Source organism: Pholcus phalangioides, unplaced genomic scaffold (assembly GCF_987345545.1).
Source record: "Pholcus phalangioides strain wild (caught in Gottingen) unplaced genomic scaffold, Ppha-v1.0 ptg000015l_1, whole genome shotgun sequence".
NCBI classification, from domain to species: Eukaryota; Metazoa; Arthropoda; class Arachnida; order Araneae; family Pholcidae; genus Pholcus; species Pholcus phalangioides.
This window is the reverse complement of record NW_028301608.1, coordinates 64,351,602-64,376,142: the sequence shown is the minus strand read 5'-3', so window position 1 is coordinate 64,376,142 and position 24,541 is coordinate 64,351,602. Positions and strand designations below refer to the sequence as shown.

At 38.4% G+C, this 24,541-nt stretch overlaps 1 protein-coding gene across 1 annotated transcript; it reads left to right on the top strand.

Moving 5' to 3' along the window:
* Positions 1 to 280: 280 nt before the first annotated feature.
* On the top strand, positions 281 to 22,077 carry LOC149076506 (retinaldehyde-binding protein 1-like). The gene is made up of 6 exons (XM_089244078.1): positions 281 to 537; positions 3,400 to 3,575; positions 7,611 to 7,856; positions 9,620 to 9,813; positions 10,716 to 10,826; positions 21,839 to 22,077. Exons 2-6 carry the CDS (start codon positions 3,425 to 3,427, stop codon positions 22,013 to 22,015), a joined length of 879 nt encoding a protein of 292 aa, XP_089100204.1. The 5' UTR covers positions 281 to 537; positions 3,400 to 3,424; the 3' UTR covers positions 22,016 to 22,077.
* Positions 22,078 to 24,541: the final 2,464 nt, after the last annotated feature.

Sequence of the window (24,541 nt, the reverse complement as noted above, 5' to 3'; positions counted from 1 at the left end):
ACTTGAATTTAGTTTCCTTTCCGGGTGATATTTTTTCCGGATTTCGCATGAACTTCATAAATGCTCCTTTTGGAAATACAAATTCAAATAGCTGTTTTTTTGTTTTTTTTTTCGATTTGCCTCGGAAAATTACTTTTTAAAGAGATAATTCAGATTTAACTGCTTTATTTACGTGTTTTTAGCGTGTCAGCGACATCCTCTCCCTCCATTTTTCTTTCACTCACTTTTGATGATATGATTGATTTACGTTACATATATGTCTGAAACGTAAATTAATAATGTCACTTGATTCGATGAGGTATTCAGACGCGTGTATTGCGTCGTTTTGCAATAATTCGCCTGATAATTTTCGTGTCATTTATTTGAGAATATGATCTCCTCACTCATTATTGATTGAAGAGATTTGGTTTTTTCCGTTATAAATACATGAGTAAACTTCGTGAAACCATCTTTTTTCGTCCTTTGCTTTGAACATTGGTGGCGTTGATTAGGAGCGACTTGAACCATCACATGCGCGGATATATCTTCTCATAACCGGTAAGTACAATGCACAGTCGAACTTATTATGCACAATCGCCTGTAAAAGTGATAAATCACTTTGGATAAATTCGTGTGAAACATTTATAAAACATTTTATTTATTAAAATTCTTGGTAAGTTGGTAAGTGTGCATAATAACAGCATGTATCACATTTACCGTAACCCCACAATTTTCCAAACTGAATTTACTCATACAAAAAAAATCAGGATTTGTTTCCTTCATCTTTGAATTCTCCAAAAAATATCGAAAAATGTTCGAATCAAGCAATAAATTTTAACATTAAATTAGCTACAAACCAGCTCTCTCGAGGGAGTTCGTAAAAGTTCGAGTTATCAAAGTTCTACTGTATTTCTGCACAATATTTTTGGTTCAAGACTACGTTTAAAACGTCATTTTGGAAGAAAATGTTGAATTTTATTTTATTTTTCAGACACGCTAACTTCTATACAATGGTCTATATATATATATGTGCATGTATGTATATATATATATATATATATATATCACTTCTTTAATGGAGAAAATTTTTTATCCTTTGAATTCGTTCTCCATTCTTTCTCCAAAAAAAGAAAAAAACTTCTAGTCTTAAATAAATGTTTATAGTATATTTTGAGGAAAGGGGCTTTATTTTTATTTAACCACGCAAATAAAAATATATTGCGGCATAGAATTGTTGAGACTGTTGTTGATTAAACGTTGGGCTAACGGAATTTGATCCCAGTTTATCGATTTTATTTTATTTTTCATATTTGTTATTCCTTTCATAATTTTTTTATTTCTTTACTTTATTATTCCTTGCCTAATTATTTCTTTCATTGATCAATTAAATTTTTTTTTAACATTCCGAATTGATTTTCTCGAAAATTCTGAGATAATTTCTTTCAGAAATTCTGAAATTGCTCCTTTCTCACAATCTTTCAAATAAATTATTCTACCCAATTCTGAAATTACTTCTTTCAGAAAGTTCTCTGAAATTATTTCTTCCAGAAATTCTGAAATCGTCTCTTTCACTAATTCCGAATTTTCGAATTCTCGTCGGTTCTAAAAGTATTTCTTTTAATCTGAATGTTTCGTTAATTGGTTAATTTCTGTTTGGTGTGTCCACATTTCAGGGGTAGGAGAGTGAATTCATTGAGACGGCCCTGTGTAGAGAGATTATTAAATATTCTGCAGAAATCAGTTAGAAATATATATCCATGGAAGATAGTGCCAAAGTTTGATATAAAAAAGTTATTTCAACTTATCTTTAGGAAGATTTCAATAGGTAATTTTTAATGTACCTTGACTAACGTTTTTCAGCCGAAATCTTCGTTAGCCGAAACGTGATTTTCACATAGGTTTCTACAGTAAATCGTTCGAATCCTTCCAGCTTCTGCCCAAAATTTAAAGATAAGCATACCAATTAATGCTGTGAAAAAACACAAAAAACTGACTAAAGAGGCTAAGATGAACTACTTCAAAATTTTATAAATGAGAATCTACAGGAGAATCGAAGACGCTTTTTATTTTGCAGTATATATGCAACCAACACCAGCTTTAGTCTGGCTCAACGAAACCCAGTCGAGTTCGTAGGTGTCCCCATCCATTTGTTATTTAGTCAGCTCATTTCTTTGTTTAATACATGCAGATGAATACATGCAATTAAAAAAGATAAGCTCTTAAAATGTCCAGACTGTTCAGCTTGAGACACAGTCTTGCACTGAAAAAACTCGTACTCTGAAAGCATAGGCTCCCCCCCCCCCTTTTTTTTTTCCAATGCATTCTCTGCCAGCTGAATCTTTTATTTTACGTGAAATTGTTCAAATAAGTTCAGAAAGAGGTGTCAGAGTGTAGGTACATCTGGAAAAAGATTCCGAGGTGATCATGAGTAAAGGGGAGATCCTCCTTTAACATGGGGAAATAATATGCTCTAATATAAAATATTATTTAACCATTGATTCATTTCAAATTTTTTATTGTATGTGCTATCCTATGCTTATATAAAGTTTTAGGTATCTCCGATAATTCATTTTTTTGCAAATTTTCAAAAAAATTCATTAAAAACTGCTTGTGCGCATGATAAAATGACATCAATGTAATCAAATAAAAATCAATCCATGGAATGAAGCAAAAGGTTGAGATTTCATTTACACAATATTATTCGAAATTAAATCTTAAAATTCTAATTTTAAATTAAAAATAATAATTTCAAATTTTTAAAATTCGAATTCTAAATTTAATTTTAAATAGGATTGAGTCAATGAAATCTCAATCTTTTTAGATCAGCTTAATTTCATGAACTGTACTGTTTCCGTTATTTTGAATCAAGTTTTATTCCATTACATTGATGTCATGGTATATTAATGTAACATACGCGCAAGTATACATTTTTTTTTTATTTGCAAAACATCAAGTATCCAAGATATGTAAAATTTTATACTAGTGTAGAGTAGCACACTCAATCAAGAACATGTTTAAAAAAAATTGAAATATAAGTCAATGATTAAATAGTATTTTTAATGTATTTATATTAGAGCATAGTTTTTAAGGTATACCTTGTTAAAGGTATCAACTTAGCTGAATTGGGCAAAAGTGACAGTAATTCTGAGGTACGCGATGACTGGCATGAAAATTCAGTTCACGACGCCGCTATTTTATGTTATCAACGAAAACGTTCGTTAACCGAGGCAAAAAAAAATCTTTTGCTGAAAAATTCTCATGTCGAGGCATAACTATATGTACACCTTCCCTGACATTCATTGTATCAGTTTGGAAGGTGTGTACAAAACTATTGGGAAAAAAACTGCAGCTAATTCAATATTTTTCGAAGATTATGTATTTTTTCATTGATGAAATCGTAATCTTTTTTCTTTTCTTCAGGTATTTGAGAACCATTATCCACAAGATGAAGAAGACTAGTGCCGTTGATGAAATGTATTACAATTTTCAAATGGATCATCTACCGCAGAAATTTCTGGATAAAGCCGAATTAGAGTTAAATGAGACACCAGAAACCAGGCAGACCTGTACTGAAGATTTGAAAAAACTTATCAGAAGTGAGTATTGATTAATTTTTCTCATTCAACTTAACCGAATAGGCATGAGATTAGAACCACAAGAGCAGGTCTGATTGGTACATTGAAACAGCGTGAATTCGTCTCTATGTGATCTTTGTCACGCATAAGTTAATGAAGTATACACATTCAGTCATAAAATTATACAGCCATTTTTATCCGACTTAGTAATGTGTAGGGGGTCTTCAGCCATTCTAGAAATAATATTTCTTTCAATAATTCAGGAAATATTTTTCATAAATTAGGAATTTTCATGATTTCCGAAATACTTTTTACCACAAATTTGTGAAATTGTTTTTTTAATTAATTTCATAAATAATTATGAAATCATGTTTCCCATTAATTTTAAAATAATTTCTTTCATAATGATGAAATTATTTCTCTCATTAGTTCTGAATGTTCCTCTGAAAGTATAATTTCAAAATTACTTTTTTTACCAATTTTGGAATATATTTTCCATTGTGGTTTTTCCAGCGTTTCCTCTAAATTCTGTAACTGTGTAAGACTTTACGACGGTAGGCCACAGTAAAAAGCTTCGGGGGCCACATGTCACTCACAGGCCATGCGTTGATGATCCCCCTCCAGTAAAGTAACAACGCCGATTCATCTGTGTGTTTAAGGTGTTTATCACAGAAAAACAGTGAAAGAGAAATGATCTATCTCCCTCTGTATTGATACAAAGAGGATCCTTCCTATTGATAAAAAGTGCGCAATACTGGATACATTGCAAAGATGAATTTTTGAAAGGAAAATTTTACATGCCTCCGTGTGAGCAACCCCAGTCCTCTCACACACTCCGGACGAGTACGCTAGACCACTACCAACAGAAGAGGGTTCTGTTGGTAGTGTTGGTTGGTATTTTTCTGGAGCTTGGGTTACCTATTGGTGCTATGTGGAACTTTTTTTGTGTTTCGCATGGTCAAACACCACGGAACCCTTAAAAAACGAGATAAATACACACACACAGAGAGAAAGAGAAAGAGCACTCTGAAGACTAAGCAACAATGAAAACTTAAAAGCAACTTGGGGAAACAAAAACATTACATTTTTCACTTCCAATTCTGGAAGCAGAGGTTCATGAATCTCGTTCCTCGATTGATCAGGAAATTATCATGTAAAAAGGTTGCTTTTTGGGGAACTTTTTACCCACTACTGATATCCTTGAAAGTGAGGATTCTTGAATAGCAGAATTCACGAGTATACTTTGCAAGACACCAAGGACCATCTTAACGCACGATTCCCATCCGGGCATGGAGATTTGGCACAATAATTTATGACAATAAATATGTAAATTAATAGTTGATGCTTAAGCCTCTTTCATTCTGCCCTGGGCTATGAGACAGACGGCAGTAGGGAGACAATTTTTTTGGATAAATATTCGAAAAATTGTTTTAGTTCCGTACAACAGCCTCATTACCATCAGGCCTTCCACAAGAAGTCTTACGTTGGTAACACCTGATCTAAAGCGTGTGCAAGCATGTGTGTGACTAAAACAGTGTGCAAGTATGTGAGTGACCAAAACGATGAGAAAGTATGTAGCCTACGTAACAGAACAAAAAGCGTGACCTAAAGGGTGGGAAAGGATGTGAAGGGGCAAAAGAGTGACTTGGATACAGAGGCATATTTATGGTGTGTAAAAAAGTGGGGGGGGGGGTTAAGAGGGCTTATAGAAGAAATAATTATTTATTATTTATTTTAAATTTATTATTTAATTAAAATTAAATTATTTATTATTTATAAGGTTAAGGGAGATGTAGTTCAGGAGATTACTTTGGAGGAGGCCCGTGGAGGTGATGGAATCAGTAATAAAGCACTCAAATGTTTGCCAGAAAACATTATTACTCATTTGACAAATATATTTAATTGTGCAATCTCCTATAATTTTTTCCCATCATCTTGGAAACACTCTATAATTAAAACAATACATAAAACAGGAACATATCCTCTGGTTGCTCAAAACTTCAGACCTATCAGTCTTTTGAGCAACTGCAGTAAACTGTTTGAAAGAATTATTGCATCAGACTGTCTAAATATATGCTTGAGAACAATATAATTAGAGCTGAGCATTCATATGTGACTGAGCTATTAAGAGTCACTGAATTTATAACTAATGCCTTCAACTATTTTGATTTTATTGCGGCGGCCTTCTTGGACATATCAAAGGCACTCGACAAGTGTGATTATGCAACCCTACTTGAAAAATTAATTGACATGAACTTTCCACCTCACATGATTATTTTCTTTTACAGATATTTACTCGGAAGAACTTTTCAGGTTAAAATAAATTACTCTTTTTCATCAACAAAATCTATAAGAGCATCTGTGCCACAGGGAAGCGTGTTGGGGCCCCAGCTGTTCTTGATATATATTAATAATATTCCGGGGCCTCAAAATGGAATAATATCCCTTTTCGCTGATGATTGTGCTGTACTTTGCAGTAGTAGAGATGCTAATCAAGCCTTTAATTGATGACAAACAAGACACAATTGATGAAATCGAGGATTGGTGTGAAGAATCAGCTATTCAGCTAAATTTTGAAAAGTGTAAATTCATATGGTTTACAAGGAGACGTAAATTGCCAGATAGACGTCTACATATAGGTAATCAAATTTTAAGGCCAGAAAGACAAATCAAATACCTTGGTTGCATATTGAACAAAAACTTATCATTCACTAATCACATTGATCCTGTCGGGAACAAAACTGACAGAGTTTTGGGAATGTTAAACCGAATTACTTTCCCCCAGGATGAACTCACGTGATCTAAAATAAAGTAATCCTCTACAAATCAATTTTAAGACCAACAATACTATATGCGTCCCCAGCGTGGGCCAAGGCTTTCAAAACAAACATAAAAAAACGTTTTAAGTTACTCAAAACAAGATCCTGAGGTGATTTGTAGGTGCACCCTGGTATGTAAGAGGAGTTAATATAAGAAATGATTTGAACATTCCGCATATATTTACATACATTAAACAATTAAATACAGAACAATTCGACAGAATGCTAAATTCTGATTTTGTACACCTCAAAGAAATAGTGAATTACGACATAGGGATCCTAAGGAAATATAGGAGTTCTAGACAGATAATGCACTTGGACTGGGAACTACTTTAAGGCAACATAAGTCATTTCTCAGGAAAGGGAAATATTGCACATAAGTGAGCATATACTTTTCATCTCTGTAATTTGTAAAATTAAGGAGCCAGCAATTGTACACAATTGTATTTTGTGTCCTGATAGAACTTTATCTGCATTTATCCATATTTAGTCGCATTTATTTTGTTTTTCTTAACAGCATTTAATCACCTTATTGATGGAACTGTGAGAGAAAAAAAAAGTGAGAGTTGGACTTTCTACATGGACATTTTTAGGACATCGTAGAATTTTTGATTGTATGGGAACATTTTTTCTGAAGGCACTGCACTGAATACTTGAACAGAACTTTCGTGTATGCTTTTTGAATTTTGATGACAGAAATTGAAGGGGGTGTTTTTTTTTTTTCTCGTCACGACACCCATGTGATGTTTTTCCTCTTTTTCACCCACAACAGATGTTATGATCGAATGTACCTTCTCCCTTGTGATGTTTTGTGGTGGCACTGTGTATGTTGTGGCGGCATTGAGTGTGTTAGAGTAGACAGACAGACCATGACCGATTGGACTTTTTCAAATCAAGCACTAACACAAACATGCACAACATAATTCTTTACACAAACAATATACTCTTCCCTTTCTTCATAGGCCTTCACGGCCCACAGGCCACTATGACATATTTAGAATAGTTCTTGCCCTTCTTTACACTCTGAGGAAATGTATCTATCTACGTCAGTCAGTCAGTGGTTCTTGCCCTTACTTGTAGTTTTAATCCAGAGATATCTTTTTATCTTGGCCGTAACTGAATTGTTAAAGAAACGAAAACAAAATGGATTTCATTGCTGATACCAAATGAATACTGTGTGTTGCACAAATCTCCTTCCATCGAATTTGGATTAATTATAGTTTTATGTTCGATTTAGAGGAAGAAAGTATGAAAGAGGAATGGTTCACGGAACAAGTTATTTTGATGTATTTGCGAAGTCGGAAGTTCGACGTCCGCAAGGCTTTCGCCGCCATGAAAAATATGGTTGCTTTCATCAAGAAAAATAGACAGTATTTTGAACCTATCAATCCCGAAGTTATTGACGAAGTACTAAAATTCTGCGTCATCGGACTTTTACCTCGAAGAGACAGTGAAGGTCACGCCATCTTTGTGCTTCGAATTGGTAAGTTAACAAGTAGTCTTACTCTAACTTCGACTTGAAAATCGATAACAAGACGTATCATGTGTTTTCTTAACCTTTTATGCCATAGTTTCCCAACTTTTTTTGTCCCATCGCCCCCTTCTCCAGAAACGTTTTTCTGGATCCTGTGTTACACTCGTAACTTCTACCGCCCGCTGGACGGTATATGCAAATGAAAAGGACAAACACTTCCACTAACTGAAGTTCTAGGTTTTTGAAAAATTCGATTCTCGCTTATGGCCGAGATGAATTAAGGTTGTTGGACTTGTTAGGTGCTTCATAAATTGAACAATATGGACACATATCTCACATAGAATGAAGGAAATAGAGTTGCTTTTGGAGTAAAATGGTTCACTTTCACCCAATGCATCAAAGAAGGAAAAGTTTTCTGAATATTATGTCGATATGATTTCGGGAAGAAGAGTCTACAATCCACCAAGAAATGGTGGTCCCGTCCTCCCTTAATCGGACAAGCGCGCTACACATATACACCACGAAAGACACGACTTTGTTTTCCTTAGTGCTGTTCCCCCGCACTGGGATATATTATTCAGAATAAGTCTCGTTCGGCTAAATTTATGGTAGGTTGCTAAGTCTCTTTATCAGAGCGTCACGTCTCTACCAAGCATGAAATAAGGGAACCTAAGTCGCGTCCTCCATGGCACGAGTAATTCGCAAGTTTCTGTTAAAGAGCTAATGATAATCATGCAAAAGGGATTGTCAAAGAGCTAATGTCAAAGATACAAAAATATCCGCTTATAGTGAGTTATTTATGAATGAAAATCAGAACAAATTTGCTATAACGACAACGGAAATTCTCTAAATTCATGTTTCCATCTCCCTTTAAGAACTGTACGTAAAATGGATATGAAAGTGTGACATTTGTTTCCATCGCATTTGCAGGTTTTTATTAACCTGCAAATGCGATTTAACCTTAAGTTATAATATTTCGGAAAATCATCCGTCACTATAATACTCACAAGGAAAGGGTCCAAAGGTGTCATCCTCAAAATGTTTCGAAAAAGCTACTGATTCTACTCATTTAAATGTGCACAAAAATGAGGGAATATTCGGCAGAATTATTATGGACTACTCAGAAAAGGAGTAAATATTAATACTTTGAACGCCAATAGAGGCCAAGAATGAATTTTAAAATCCCGCAACCCAGTTTCTGAGTCCAGTCTCTGAGAGTGACGTCATTCAAACAATACATGATTGGATATAGCCAACACCTTCTACAGCGGAAAGAGGTGGTGACGTCACTGAAGTCGTCCATTTCACCTATAGTGATTGGGCATATTGCAAAAAAAGGTAAAGATTTCTCATACGTTGGACTGCTATATCCAATAGATACAGGTGAATACACTTCAGTGACGTCAAAGCTAAGCGCGAAGGCTTTCTGCTATAGAAGGTGTTGGTATAAAAGAGGGGACAAAAGAGAAATGACTAGTTTCTAGGGTGGGAAACCAGAGGGAAGGGGGAAAAAGGTTTTTTATAGATATCACCAAGAAGTGTGAGAGGTGATGAGTAGCCAACTGTTATAATTTTTAATTATTTTTTGTGGCTTTTCCATTCTGTCGCCAATATTTTGTCTTTATGTGTTTCTGGGCGAGATGAAAAAATGTACTTAAATTTGTTCGTAATGTTTAGAGGATGACGCCTTTGGACCCTTTCCTTGTGAGCATAGCATCTCGTTGGTACTGATAACGACAACTCATCTTCCGAAAAATAATTTTTTCTAACAGGCGCTTGGAATACCTCGAAGGTCACGACACAAGAATTGATACACTGTGGTGCGTTACTAGCTCTCAATGCAGTGAGTGAGCCGATGTCGCAAATCAATGGTGGCAAGATCATTGCTGACTTCAAATGCAATACATTAAAATACATCCGTTACATAACGCCATTCAACATTTTATTTTGGTACCAATTCCTATTAGTGAGTTTTTCGTTTGTTTTATCTACTTTTTCTTTGGGATTCTCTTATATTTATATATGTAAATATGTATGTACAGTTAATATATATGTACCGTAAATTATATATGTACCATAAATATGATGAATCGGTTATAATCTATAATAACCGGTTACTATGCATAATACTTGAGCGTTGTTCGTAAATTTGATAAATATTAAAAAAATTATATCTTTTACCAGAGATTATGCATAATACAAAAGCGTCGTTGGAAAATTTGATGAATACTTGAAATTTATCGCCTTTATCTGTGATTATGAATTGCAATTGGCGAATTTGCTGAATATAAAAAAGAGAAATTCCGAATGAGTCCAGTATATGTGATGAATACAGTTGGACACCGATATAAGGATAACAGATTTTAAGATCGTAAACCGATATAATGTTACAATACATGTATCAATTATCGTGTACAGTATATCATACGGTACGATTTATCATGTTTACCAACGATGCGACGCTTGGTGTACTATGTACAGTACATGGACAGACAAAACATTCAGTTATTAAGAATGAGAGCATTTAGTAGGCAAAGCAAAGGCAGTAAAGACAAAGATATAATAAATTGTATCACGATGTGTTAGTGCAACATTATGAGTTGTCTCTCGTGATTTAATTATATACATAAATGGATGCACATCAACACACACACACACATGGATACACAAGAAACAATGATATCCGCCGCGAAGGTCTGTCTACATCGCGCCAACCAACGTCCAGATGTCGCTTTTAGTTTTCCTTCCTAAAATGAAAGTAAACAGAAATGATTATTATGAGTAAATTAATAAAATACAAATTAACATTATATTGAATTGTTAATGCGGTTGCAATATATAAGCGTATTTTTGATTCTTTCTAAACAGGAATGTATTCCCTTAAGAGCAAAAGCGGCACACGTTATAAACCCATCTATGATCACAAAAATCATCATGACAGTGGTTAAGTCGATTCTCTCCGAGAAGATTAAAAAGAGGGTAAGTTGTAAAACCAATTCCTTATTCATTTTGAAAGATCAAAATTGAAGTTGGAGAAAGATTTTTGCTCCTATTTTGTCGAAAACGTGTTTTTTTTTTTTTAACTTATGCATGATGCTAAAGTATAATGGAAATATAATGTCAAATGAAATCCTTTCAGCATGTGCACTGTACAACGGCCCCTCCTTGATATGGGCTTCCAGAGCCCCACTCGAGTACACAAAATTATGAACCATCGCCTAGGGTCGCCACCACCGCCATTGGACTGTTGACGACTGCAAACATGTCGCGAGTTTTGTTGGTCTGACGAGTAACGTATGGGGCTGATCAACATGTACGGGTGAGACCTGTACCCCATAAAACCATGAACCCAGCATGAAAAAAGAGACTATTCAGGCTGGTAGAGGCTTTTTCGTGGTACGGAACGTATGTAGTTCGCATGATGTGGGACTCCCTGATAAGGGTACAGATGACTCTGAATGGTGACCTTTGACCTTTGAAGACCGGATACACCCCGCTTCCCATCTCAGAGAGATATCGAAGCGTTCCCGAAGGATGGGTGTATCCGGAAAGTTTTATTAGAAACAATGTAACATGACCACCTCAGACGAAGGCAGCAAAATAAAATAATTTACATAAAAATTGATCGCCAACTTCTGAAGTCATGTAACAAATAAATAAAATCTAAACAATCAACGCCAATGGGCAATCAAAATTATAAACGGGATTATAAGATGCTGGTGTATAGCCGTCCATCCCATAAGAATCCAGGAATCGTCAATTGATCGAATGATTGCCGATAATCTTGGTATATAAAATTTCGAATCACTGTGAATTAGTCGCAGATCATCATCGTCTAAGCCGCCAGTCGTTACCGGAATCGTCACCGGGTGAACTGAGATCAGCACAATTCACTATATAGCCGAGTAAATAACACTTAATTCGTCCTTGCCATGGATGACTCGATTCGTCTCCTTGCAGGTGAACTTGCTTCTGTTTTCCATTTATCGGTTACTTTTATTGACGCCGACGTGGTCGAAGATCATATTTCCTCTTAAGATCAATCGCTGGGGCTCTTGCCGGTTTGAACTCGTCATCGCTCCCACCGCTCAGACGCGCACTTCCAGTCTTCTTAGTATGTATGCGATGTAAGTTGCTATCGAGGAACAATATAATCCACCGCACCCGAGCAAGGCCCATAGGGCTCTTCAAAACTCTTTTTTTGAAACACAGTCGACCGTTTACGGGAATAGCACCAAAATGAAATTTTTTTGTATATGGGCAAGATGTCAGGTAATGCCATAAAGATCCAATCTCACCACAAGCACACATGGCGTTGTCCGACTTCTTGAAACGTTCTAGATACGTCGGTAATGGGCCGTGCTCTGTTATCATGATCACTTTCTCTCTAGACCAAATGGAACTATTCCAACGGACGTGTTTCTGTATCTTATAGGCATCTTTATGTGCATTCTTGTCCCATAGCTGTTGCCACTTTTGTAACAGGTCACTTTTTAGCACGTGTTTGATGTGACTGCGTGGTAGCAAGAGTTGTTCTTCCGTTGGGAGATTAAGAGCATCTTTGGCCATTCTGTCCGCAATTTCATTCCCCGCTATTCCTGCATGGCCTTTGACCCATTTGATACTGATAGACGGATGGTCGTATAAATGCTTGCGTATTCGCCGAGTATTTTCATGTGGAGTGCGCTGATCACGAATCGCATTAATACTAGACGCGCTGTCAGTATATATTGTCGTCTGCTGATTTTGCTTAATCGCCCATTCTACTGCAGCTAGTATGGCCAGAACCTCCGCCTGAAAGATACTGTTCCCTTGTCGCAACCGTCGACTCCAAGCCTCTTCAACAGATCCTTCTGCATTCATAACTACGTATGCACAGGCCGTGGATGTCTCTGTTTTTGAGCCGTCCGTGAATATACTAATAGCTTCATCCGATGAGCATTGTTCCGTACCAGGCAGCGGAACTTGATTCTGGAACAAGTCCACACTGGGATGATGAAGCCAACTCTTATTATTCCCTTCGTAGGCATCAGGTGTTATAAGAATTCCGTCCATCCAAACCTCCTTACCCAAATGCAGGATTGTAGATCGACGAGCGTCATATTCAACATATAGGCTGAGCGGAGGGTTTCCCGTAGCAGTATACAGAACATCATTGGCTGTAGTTCTGTATGAACCAGTTACATACAATAAGAACGGACGTTGGGCAACATCGAGTAATTTACGGAGTCTCTGTGTCGGGTTTTTATACCAGATGGCGCTTGCATATGAAATCTGCCGTTGTACAACCGATCTGTACAAAATGTTCCTAAATTTTTGGCGTATACCCCACTTTGGGCCTGCTATGCGTCTCAATTTTTGCATGGTATCTTGAACCTTATCAATTTGTTTCGCCACATGCGTCGTGAATTTGAACTGATGGTCAATATGCACTCCAAGATATTTCATGCATTTAGATATTTTCAGTCGAACACCATTGATTCTTATGCAGGGACGTTTTTTCTTGGGGTGTGGCCATAGTAATTTAGTTTTAGTCCCCTCCATGCTGAGACGATTATCTTCTAGCCATTTTGACAGTTCGTCAAACGCGGCATCCGCAGTGCTGCCAATGTCGTTGGGAGTTCTCGCCGAGATCACAAACACCAGATCATCGGCGAAAGCTTGGACATAGACATCCGGTCCCCAATTCTTTTTCAGCAGTGAGTCAAGCACGATAGACCATAGTAGCGGACCGCTGCATGAGCCTTGAGGACAGCCCATGGCCTGATGCTTTTCCGCGTCTCCTCCATCAGTTGGCATCACAACCGTTCGATCTTTTAGCATGTTCTCCACTATACAAATGAGATTGTAAGGAATTGGTAATTTTCGTACAGTATTGATTATTATCTCATGGCGGACCGAATCAAAAGCACCGCGAATGTCTATGGAAACTATGGCCGTTACTTGACCTCGTCGATGTCTAGTCGTGATCTCTTCCATCAGTGATGCTATTGCTTTTTCTGCCGAGCCACCTGTACGAAATCCGAACTGTCTTGGGCTAAGCCAGTCTGCCTTCTCTAGATAGTAGGTGATCCGTTGCACCACCAATTTTTCTAGGACTTTACCCATTGTAGAGAGTAAACAGATGGGGCGATACGACTGCAGCACCCCTGGATCCCTATCTTTCTTCAGGAAAAGCAAGACCTTACCACGTTTGAAACACTTTGGGAACACCGACAACTTGACTAAACTATTGAAGATATCTGAGATAACATGACCATGGGCTGCGACTAGGGTTTTCAAAAGAGGAATATTTATGTTATCAATACCCGGAGCTCGTTTATTGTTCAGTCTTCTGACTATTTGATTGATCTCCGTATAAGTGAATGGTGGGTCCGTCATAATCATAGATGGCGTGTATGGAGTCAAATTTATAGTATCCGGGAGGTTCGGAAAAATCTCCTCCAATTGTGCTTGGGCCGCTTCCAGCATCGTGGCACCAGTATGTGGACCGTTGGACATCATTACCTGTGGTGGTAGACGCTTCGTTTTGAACATAGATTTGTATGCTTGTCCAAATGGGCGGCTTTCCTCTGTGCAAAAGGCAATCCAACTAGTCGTTTTTGCCTTGTTTACGGCCTTAATATGCCCTGCTCTGAATTTTCTAAACTCCATCCTCGCCTGTACTCTATCATCACCCTTGGCCTTAATGAAACGACGCTCTAGTTTACGAAGTTGCCTGCGTGAAGCTGCTAACTCATCAGTCCACCATTTCAAAGAAGCGGTAAGACGCGGTTGTGCATAGCCCAACACCTGGATACATCGTTCTTTCAGCCGCTGCATTGAGGCGTCAAAGCATGCATTAACCTGATCCTCGTCCAAAACCATATGAAGTTGTTCTTGGAGGTCCTTGAAGATCTGCTCTGTAGCAGGCCTGATCTTTGCTAATCGTCTTGTGGTAGTTCTATACTTCGTAGGTTTTTGATATCTAGGCGTAATATTGAGTTGTAGATGGATATATTTGTGCGCACTATACGAATCTTCCGTACCTACTGACCAATCGGAACGCCTGTAAATATTTTCTGACGTTGTAAAAGTAAGATCTGGCCATCCTTTTGCGTCATAAAATTCGTAGGTAGGTCTTGTCCGTCTAGAATTAAACAGAAACAAGTTCCTGCTGGTGAGAAATTCCTGCATCGCGCGCCCTCTTGGATCCGTCTCTCGATAGCCCCACCACGAAGAATGACAATTTGCGTCCGCACAGAAGATAATGTCGATACCTGGTGCTGACTCGCAAAGATCATCCATCTCCTCTATGGCTTCGTCTATTTCTTCGTACGGAGAAATGTATACACTAGCAATTATAAGTTCACGTCCCTGCAGACTTATCTGAACAGCTACCAGGTGGCGGCCGATCTTGTACGTGGCCGGTCTAATATGAGTCGATGGGACTAATATAGCACTTTTGCATAGTTGCGCCGTCCACGACTGCCATGATTGTGGAATACCACGTAAAATACCTCTATTTTGCCATGGTTCTTGAAGTAGAACCACATCTACTGACTGTGCTCTAACAAAAGCCTCCATATGTTCGATACAGATCTTAGCTTTGTCTGCATTTAATTGGAGGAGACGAAGTCCGTGTCTTACTTGGTTGTTTTTTGCCGAATGTGACGTCATCAGTTTCGTGTTAATTCACTGCCTAGATTCAGGCCCATAGTTAGTAACTTACTGTTACACCTTTCTCTTCGACCATCACGCCTTACCAATCTCTGCGTCGCTGATTAAATAACTGGCGAGTCGACTGCAGACCTATTGTGAGGAGAAAACTGGGACATTCTCTGCTCCTCGACCTGTGGTCCGTGTTAAAGCGGAGGTCTTGCGCCATGTTCATGAGCACACAGTCAACACATCTGCCCGTTCTGTTCATATGAGTGTTGATCGGTTGAGTATGCCCGGTCATCTGCATTCGTCTCGTCGATACGCCTCGTATATTTTGCCACTTTCGATGGCGATGGCGTCCGAGTTCACGTGTGTCAACATATACCCGCCTTTCCTCACGTACTACTCCTTGTGAGAGATGGTATTTTCTTCGTCGTTGGTCTTGTCGAAAGTGTTCTCTCGCTGTACCCAGTGTACTGTCCCTATAGTCGGAAGTATAATGGTCAGACGTAATGTGTTTCCGTCGGTGTGGTGGATAACAGTCACGCCCATGAGGATCATAATCAGACCTCCTGACATTTCTTTCAGCATCAAAATTGGGAGGGTTTGTGGCCTTCCTACTTGACGGCTGAGCCAACTGCTCTTCTGCGTGTTGTACCTGACTACGTCTATATACCTTGAAAGAGTCTAATTTCGCCACACCGCTGGTAGTGTTGGTTAGGTAGCTCATTCGTTGGTGACGAGCCTGGGGGGTTTCTGTTGCGTAAGTGTTTTTGCCATGCCGACTATTTTTACTGCCCTGAAGTTCTTCTCTCAGTTGCTTACGGCTATGTGTTGTTGTTACGGTATCAGTCCCTTTCATAGTTCGGTCATAGTCTTCACATCGTTCAGCCCAGGAGAGTGGGTTGGATTGTGTCTTTTCGTTAACGTCATGCGATGAAATTACCTCGGCTTGTACATCTGATTCCACTGGGTTTGACAAGTGTAGCGAGGAGATGTCCACGCCCTTAGTCCTTTCGGGTGCAAGCCGCCTGCCCGATAATATTTGATATTTGGACCACTTTTGGCCACTGTCCCCAATTTTTACAACTTCTGCCCACGTTCTCTTTAATCCGAGGGTGGAAGGTGACAACACTTTTTCAGCTGGAAGCGCAGTGCTATTCTTCAGTTGCTTATTCGAATGCAGTTGTGGCCAGGCGTCCACCTTTTCAATTTCTATCGAAGGACTGTTCGTTTGCCTAGACCTGTCAATTTTGACTTTACGTTGTCTCTGAGGTTTGGGAGGTTCCCAAGGTAAAGTGGTTTCGTTGTTCCAGCTATCCTCAACGTAAAATATCGAGGTTGGCAGTTGAGAGGATACTGTCGTCGTTGGGCTAACACAGGCGTTCCTCTCTCGTGGGGCGTCTGGTCCCGTACCATTATATTCTGTATCACTTTGGGAAGCTACTACAAATTGAAAGTTCTGTTGCCGCTCGTCGGTGAGACAATCTTCCCGATCTGGTGAGTTCACGTCCGGAGCATGATCCAAGATCGTCTGAGTTTCTTTGTCAATAAATGGACCAGTTTCACTCCGACACACTGACAGATGATCAGTTTGAGTGTCTCTACTAATAAATATGTTATGTTCTCGCTGATTCACTCTCTTGACTACTGACTGCTTACTTTCGTAACACGAAGCGACCGTTAGAACACCATCCGACCGAAGTTCATTCGTACTTGATACGATTGGAGAACGTTGTGTGCTAGTTTGGCCCATTACACGATCGCTAACTTTTTGGGTCATTTTGCTCCGTAATCCAGGGAAGGTCACTTTGTTTGATTTACTTTTGACGTTAGAATTCTTCGTAGGCGAGGGTTGAGTTTCTGACTGCCCAACTATCTCCATGACCAGGTCGACTAATAGACGACGAACACTGTGTTGATCATTTAATGACACCTTGCGCCGCACCTTTCCCGAGGAGAGTTTTCGGGTGTCTCGAACGAGATTCCAAGTCGATTTAATTGCATCTATGGTGCCTTTTAGCAGGCATTGTAGACTTTCATGATCACTGACAGGCAGGCGGTGATGGGATCTGCCCAACGAATCTCTTCGGGGATCAGTTAAAAGTGTCCAGATGTTCCACGCAGCATCATACGTATAGAAGTCATCAGCATCGAGAGTTTCATTCGTTTCGTGGTCACCTAAGATCGCTTTTACCACAGAAGTTGGCACAATGTTCTTTTGGGTCTGGGGATGCAAAGCCGGAGTCACGACATCTGAAGCACGAACTGTTGATTTCAGGAAGTTCCTCTTGGGAACTAATCCGTAGAGGGAAGTAGCAGTCTTCATTGAACATTGGCAGCTTCGTGTTGCGTAGGAAGGTGTCCCAGGTCCACCGGATAAGTCCAAAGCATTCAAAAGTTGCGAGTTGCGGATACTGGTGACATCGATATGGTCGTCCGATGACGTGTTATTCATGGCCAAGTGGTGTCGCAATTGTTCAAATTTCATGTTGATCAAAGATTTTGTTCTGTAATGTGACTTTGTATTATCCTTGCTGTTGTTTGTGTTAATTTTATTTATTATACCTTATTCTAGGCAACTTTACTTATAATAATTATTCTCGGCCTTTGAAGGAACAGTAGTGCATCTTAAAGTAATCTGCTCTCGAGGCCAGCCGAAAATAGAATTCAAGAATAAGAACTCCTTTATATTACAAATAATAAGATTGGCCTTGTTACACATGTTACGGAGCCAAAGAAGAATAATACAGCCTCTACAATAATGATAAATCTATGGGCTTGTATTAAGATGGCGGATTTCATAGAATTTACTTTGAAATCGATCAAATTTTAATTAAAAACGATTTTCGATGATAAATTTGAACCGAACATTTATGTCACACATAAAGTACACAAAAATTATTCAATCAGCCGACATTTGATGAATTTGAAGTCATATGGGAGGGCTAACGCTGTAGATAATGGCCGACCGATCCGCAATTCACTCGGCGCGATGTAAGTGAAGATAACTTTTCATCTCGACGCCGTAGACGCTTGCTTCGAAGTTCTAAAGAGTCCTTTCGATGTTCCCCAACTCACGGCACACCAGGATCCGTCAGCTTACAAATGGTTACGCCGGGATATGATGTAATTCCGGAGCTCCGTCAAAAGACGTCTTAACACTATAGAAGCCATTGTCGTTCTTCTGAATGGTGACCAGTAGGTAAACATCCTTTCCGATCACTTACACTAATTCATGCTCTGCATGCATTCCCACGGGCTTAGGCAATTCCAAGAGGACAATGCGACACCCCGCACGTCGGGGAGTCGCTCCCGAATGGCTCCAGGAACACTCTTCTCACTTCAGCATTCTCTGTAGGCTGGATACCTAAATCCCCAGACATGAATATTATTGAGCATATTATGGGTTCCCTTGCAACATGCTGTACAAAATCACCCAGCACCGTTATGAAATTGTGAACTGCCCTGACAGAATCGTGTTGTGAATTGTCTTCATCATACCTTCACTCACACATTAGTGGAGTCCCAGCAGTTCTTGAGAGAGAGGGAGTGCGACCGCTTTGCTACCTTGTGAATTACACAGTAGGTTTTTTTTTGCACAAATCGCTGCACTGCCCATTTCACTGAATGTTTTTTTTTCCAAATTAGTTTTTCTATTATTTTCGTTAGTATATTTTTATTTATTGGCTTGCTTCGTTCAACTTTTGAACATTAAAAATAAGATGTTTTGAATCTGCTGATTTGAGATAACTCCACTAAAAATATTTTTCTCGGATCAATTTCCCTTGGTTCGAACACACCGTCACCACTGTAATAGTTGCCTGAAGTTGGTTTTCTGTGGGTTCCAAATTTTAAGATGCGAATGTGAGCTGATCCCCCCCCCCCCGTAAATAAAATGTCTCGCCACAGGGAACAACAGACCTACGAACGGTACAAATATAATTCAATCATTACACTTCACTCACTTCACTCCTAAAATGCAGATGTCAACACTGAAAAATCGCTGATCAATTGGAAATGGTAGCTATGGTTATCTGCACGAAGGTTCGTTGTTCGGCTAAGATTGGTGAGCTCCTCGGCAATCGAATGGGACGCAGGACTGCCTACGACCAACACCTTCTATAGCAGAAAGCCTGCGCGCAAAACTCATGACGTCACCGAAGTCGTCCATTTCACCTATAGTCATTGGAAATACTTGAAAAAAAGGTAAAGATTTCGCATACGTCGACTTAGGTGACGTCACGAGCTTCGCGCGGAGGCTTTCTGCTGTACGTGTTGCTACGGCTCCCCTCTCGCTGCGGGGTGGATTCACGGGATCGCCCGATACTGAGGCATCCTGTCCCCCTGGCGCTTTGCATGGGTAACCGAGGCGCCGAGGCGGACCGAGCACTGAAAAATCAGACACAGCACTAGATACGCACTCAGACTGTTATGTACACACACTTGCACTTCCGGCACAACTCACTAGGTAGTGAATCGCCCATAGATGGCTATGCGTCTGAAATCATCAAAAAATCATCAACAATGTCAGTATATTCTCCTCACTAGACGGTACAAGTTTTCAACGACCCTCATATACATCGGAAACACGGTGTTAACAAGAAAAGTTCAAGTCAAATATCTAGGATGTAAATTAGATGTCGCTCTAATTTTCTTCTGCGGTGACGTACGTAAGAAATAACGCCTGACAAACAGTTGGGATGTTATCCAGAAACACTTTATACAGGCCCGACTAACGGTGAGGAATAAAGTAATTCTTTTTAAAGCTATTATTCGTTCTATTCTGACGTATGCTGCCCCGGTGTGGGGTCTTGGGGTCAAGATTACATTATAAAAGTTTTTGAAAGTTATTTTGTATTAGAAAATTATTATTTATAAAATTTAGAAAATCCAACTCGTAAGATTTTCGGTTGCATTTTCTCCAATGTAACTTACGAACTTTATTGGCTGGATTTTTCAAGTTTTATAAAAGGGATTTTATCAAAAATCTATTTTCGAATGCACTTTTTATTCCTATCCAAACTTTTAATTCTGGTAAACGTCCTTATCCTAGAATAAATGTGGATATCTTGTGGGCGTATTTCAGGGAACTTCTTCGTGTCTGTGATTCCGTCTTTCAGCTCTTTAATAACACCTTTTTGGTGATTAAATGTCTCGCACTCACGATGGAAAAATACATTTTAAAACGCTTTTTCGAGGCTATCAACTGTTCTTCCACGAAGGCAGTGTTTCCCAAAGTGGGAAATATCGGCCTTTGTGGGGGTGTGATAGAATGGTCCATGGGGACGATAGACGCTACGGGTATAACATAGGATTATATGGGTTCGCTTGAGTTGGGGGGGGGGATGAGAGAAAAGAAATTTTGCAGAAGGGGGAGATGGGACAAAATGTTTCGTAAAATATTCACCAAGGTAGCGTTTCTCAATCTTTTAGTATTTGCGACCCAATTTTCAATCATAATTTTCATCGCGCCCCCCCCCACAAGTGCAGTACAGGGGGGCAACCCTCACCCCCCATGAAATTTTTGGAACTTTCATATGGAATATTACATTCAAATAATTTGCTGAAAATTACTTTTATCAACTTATTTTAAACGAAAATAAAACAATCTTTCCTCTGAGAAAGTCACGAAAATACTGAACAATATGGGATGTATGCCAACCCATTCACAACAATTAGAAAAATCATCCCTCCCAACAGGGAGCTCTGTATCCCCCCCCCCCCCCGTTCCCTATCGCTATCGAATCTAGCGTGAATATGTATGTTATAATCTGCGTTCTGCGTGTTAGCTGATCGAGACAAAAAAAACTGCAGTAAAAACTGCCCCCCCCCCCCAGGTTGAGAATCGCTGCACATACGGATAAAGAATTTATTCAAGATAAATTTATCCGAAAATTGGGCTTGCACATTGCGATCGCACAACCACACGTCTGTCACTGACTTACAGAAGAATCACAAAAAAATATTATAAACATTATCCGTGCATGCAGTGACATTAAAACAAGACCATGAATGAGAGATCATTCACTTAAAAACAACAAAATAAGCAACTCAAATTCAAAATAATCCGACTTACAAAAGCTACTATTGAAGAGATCTCGTCTCTGCGAGAAAAATGTAGTGGGGCCGTGACGTCACACAGTGACTCCAAGACCACGCCCACTGATCCAAGACGTCAAGCGCAACATCAAAATGATGAAGCATACATACTTACTATACAGCACTTTGACCCTAGAGGGTTAACTACAAAAAAATCGAAAACATGCATTTGACAAGTAAATACTGCATTCGTTAATGACTGGAAAAAAAATAATTAAAATATTTTGTTTTCTTTCCTTTCTTTAAAGATTTTCATCCACGATGATCCGAGTGAAATATTTTCGCACCTACCACGCTGTATAATACCGAAAGAATACGGCGGTACGTTGCCGAAGGAAGAAGATGCCAGAAAAACGTTGGCGAAGACGTTAGTTTGGCCCGATTACGTGACTGCAATCTTGGAACATTTCAAAAACACACAATGAACATTTGCTGTTATTATGCAATGTATAGATACCGTGCAGTGCAATAAATATTCAAAAACGTTTCTCTCCATATTTACTATTTCCGACCCCTATTCTTTCTTGAGTAGGCCTATTCGAGAAATTCTATAGCTTCAACGATGTGTTTTTGTTATTCTAATACAAGGTGGACGAAAAGTCCTGGACAAACTAACATACGATCAACCAATTGTCATAAAACGATGTGTTTGCTGTAAAATACTTATCATGGCTTATAGGTTTTTTTTCTTTATTGTTTTGATAAAATAAAAAAAGACAAATATCGCACTCACAGAATGTCTCTCAAAGCAAAATTTTGAATTATTTTATTGCTCTTAAATTTTTTTCGATGCAGAAACCACTTACTAAGGTTTCTCTCTCCCAGAACCCCGCACCTAAAATGCAACCGGGAATTACCTAGGAATTTGAACATTTCCAAGGATCTCCCGAAAGAAGAAAGAAGTTCGACCAGATCACATTTCTGTACGGAATCAAGCATATCTAAGAAAGTCTAATCACTGGAAGCATGCATTTCAGAAGCCGCAATCAATAAATTTTGAATAAAATCAATCATATTAATAGATGAACATATTAAATTAATGAGTTACGTACAGTATATTTAACCCTTAAGGCAACATGGCCGATCGATTCAATCTTTTGCCACTTTACCTTTTTTTTATTCAAATCTAGACATTTCGTAATGTCGAAAAAATTACATGTAATTTGTTGGAATGCGGGAATCTATAATAATGTCATAGATAGAGAATAATTTGGAAGCAATTATTTTACGGGGGGGGGGGGACACGCACACACAACAGGAAAATGCGTATATAATAGTCCTCAAAGAGCCTGCAATTCATAAACTCGAAAGGAATAGACTTATCAATGGGTATTCACAATGGAATGAAGAAGTGCGTAATTGGCTGAAATAGTCGCAAGAAACTGACGTGAAACCTCATGTAAAAAAAGAATTCACGTGACCGGCCGGCACACATTGTCAAGATTGTGTAACGATATCGCACGTGTTTCATATTTTTCCAGAAACAAAAGATGTTTAACGAGATTCTTCAAATATATCATCTACAAAATATTAACTTATCCTTTACAAAAAAAGTGAAAAAAGTCGGATTTCGAATTCACTTCATGATAGATTAGTGATTCGAGGAAAGTGAATTTCCAACAGATTTTCTAGTACGACTAACTGATAACAATCATTAGGATAAAATAGACGCGGTAAACAACTTGAATATACGATATTCTCAAAGATGGTTCTGTTGCCGCTTTGGTGACATTTAACATGAAGGATCGTTGGTCAGTTTTTTATGTGGATTGTTTATTATTAATGTAGTGAAAATTTTACCCACTAATTTATGTTGCTGTATATTAGAAAAAAATCATTAGTTCCTCCTACAAATTTATTTATATAATGTTCGCGCCACTCTTTAAAAAAAATCTATTAATTTGATAGCATCAAATAGGTTTCAGCGTGCGTTACAAATAAATAAATAAAAAATGCTAGGAAACACATTTATCACTGATTTATGAAGTGTAACCGATGATATATTGCTTAATCTTGTATTCAAGAGATTGTCAAAAACACACGATAAATCATATACATGCTTTCCAAGTAGTGGGCGGGGGAAATGATCTGAGAATTCTCAATTCGAACGTATTATCTATTACGGGCAAAGTAATGACGCAAGATAACACCCATTATTGATTACAATATTTATTTTGTCTTCAAGATCTTTCGTCTCTGGTAACGAAACGTGTTTTTTGTTTACGGTGTTCAACGCTACTTTTTTTATATATAACTCCGCGATCGGACAGCGGCCGGAACAGACACTATATTGTCTATATAGATATACAATTAGTAACTCGAAAATTTATATCGTCTCGGAGTGCATTCATTTTAAAATTTTAAAGATCATAAAACTAGTCTAGTTTGAAAAAATCCTTGAAAACAACGATTGTTATTTTTTTTTATCTAGGAGGTAAACTAGATGTAAAGCCTGACAAACAGTTGGGATGTTATCCAGAATCACATTTCTACAGGGCCGACTAACGGTGATGAATAAAGTAATTCTTTTTAAAGCTATTCCTCGTCCCATTATGACGTATGCTGCCCCAGTGTGGGGTCATGCCAGTCTAAGGCCAAGATTACACTATAAAATTTTTTAAAAGTTATTTTATAAAATTTAGAAATCCAACTCGTAAGATTTTTTGTTGCATTTTCTCGAATGTAACCTACGAACTTTATTGGCTGGATTTTTCAAGTTTTATAAAAGGGATTTTATCAAAATCTCTTTTCGAATGCACTTTTTATTCCCATCCAAACTTTCAATTGTGATAAACGCCCTTATCCTGAAATAAATGTGGATATCGTGTGGGCATATATCAGGGAACTTCTTCGTGTCTGTGATTCCGTCTAGAATAATGATAACGTGATAAATTTTTTTTAACCTTTAATGCAGATATGTGCATTATTTTTGTAAAATAACCAAAGTCGAG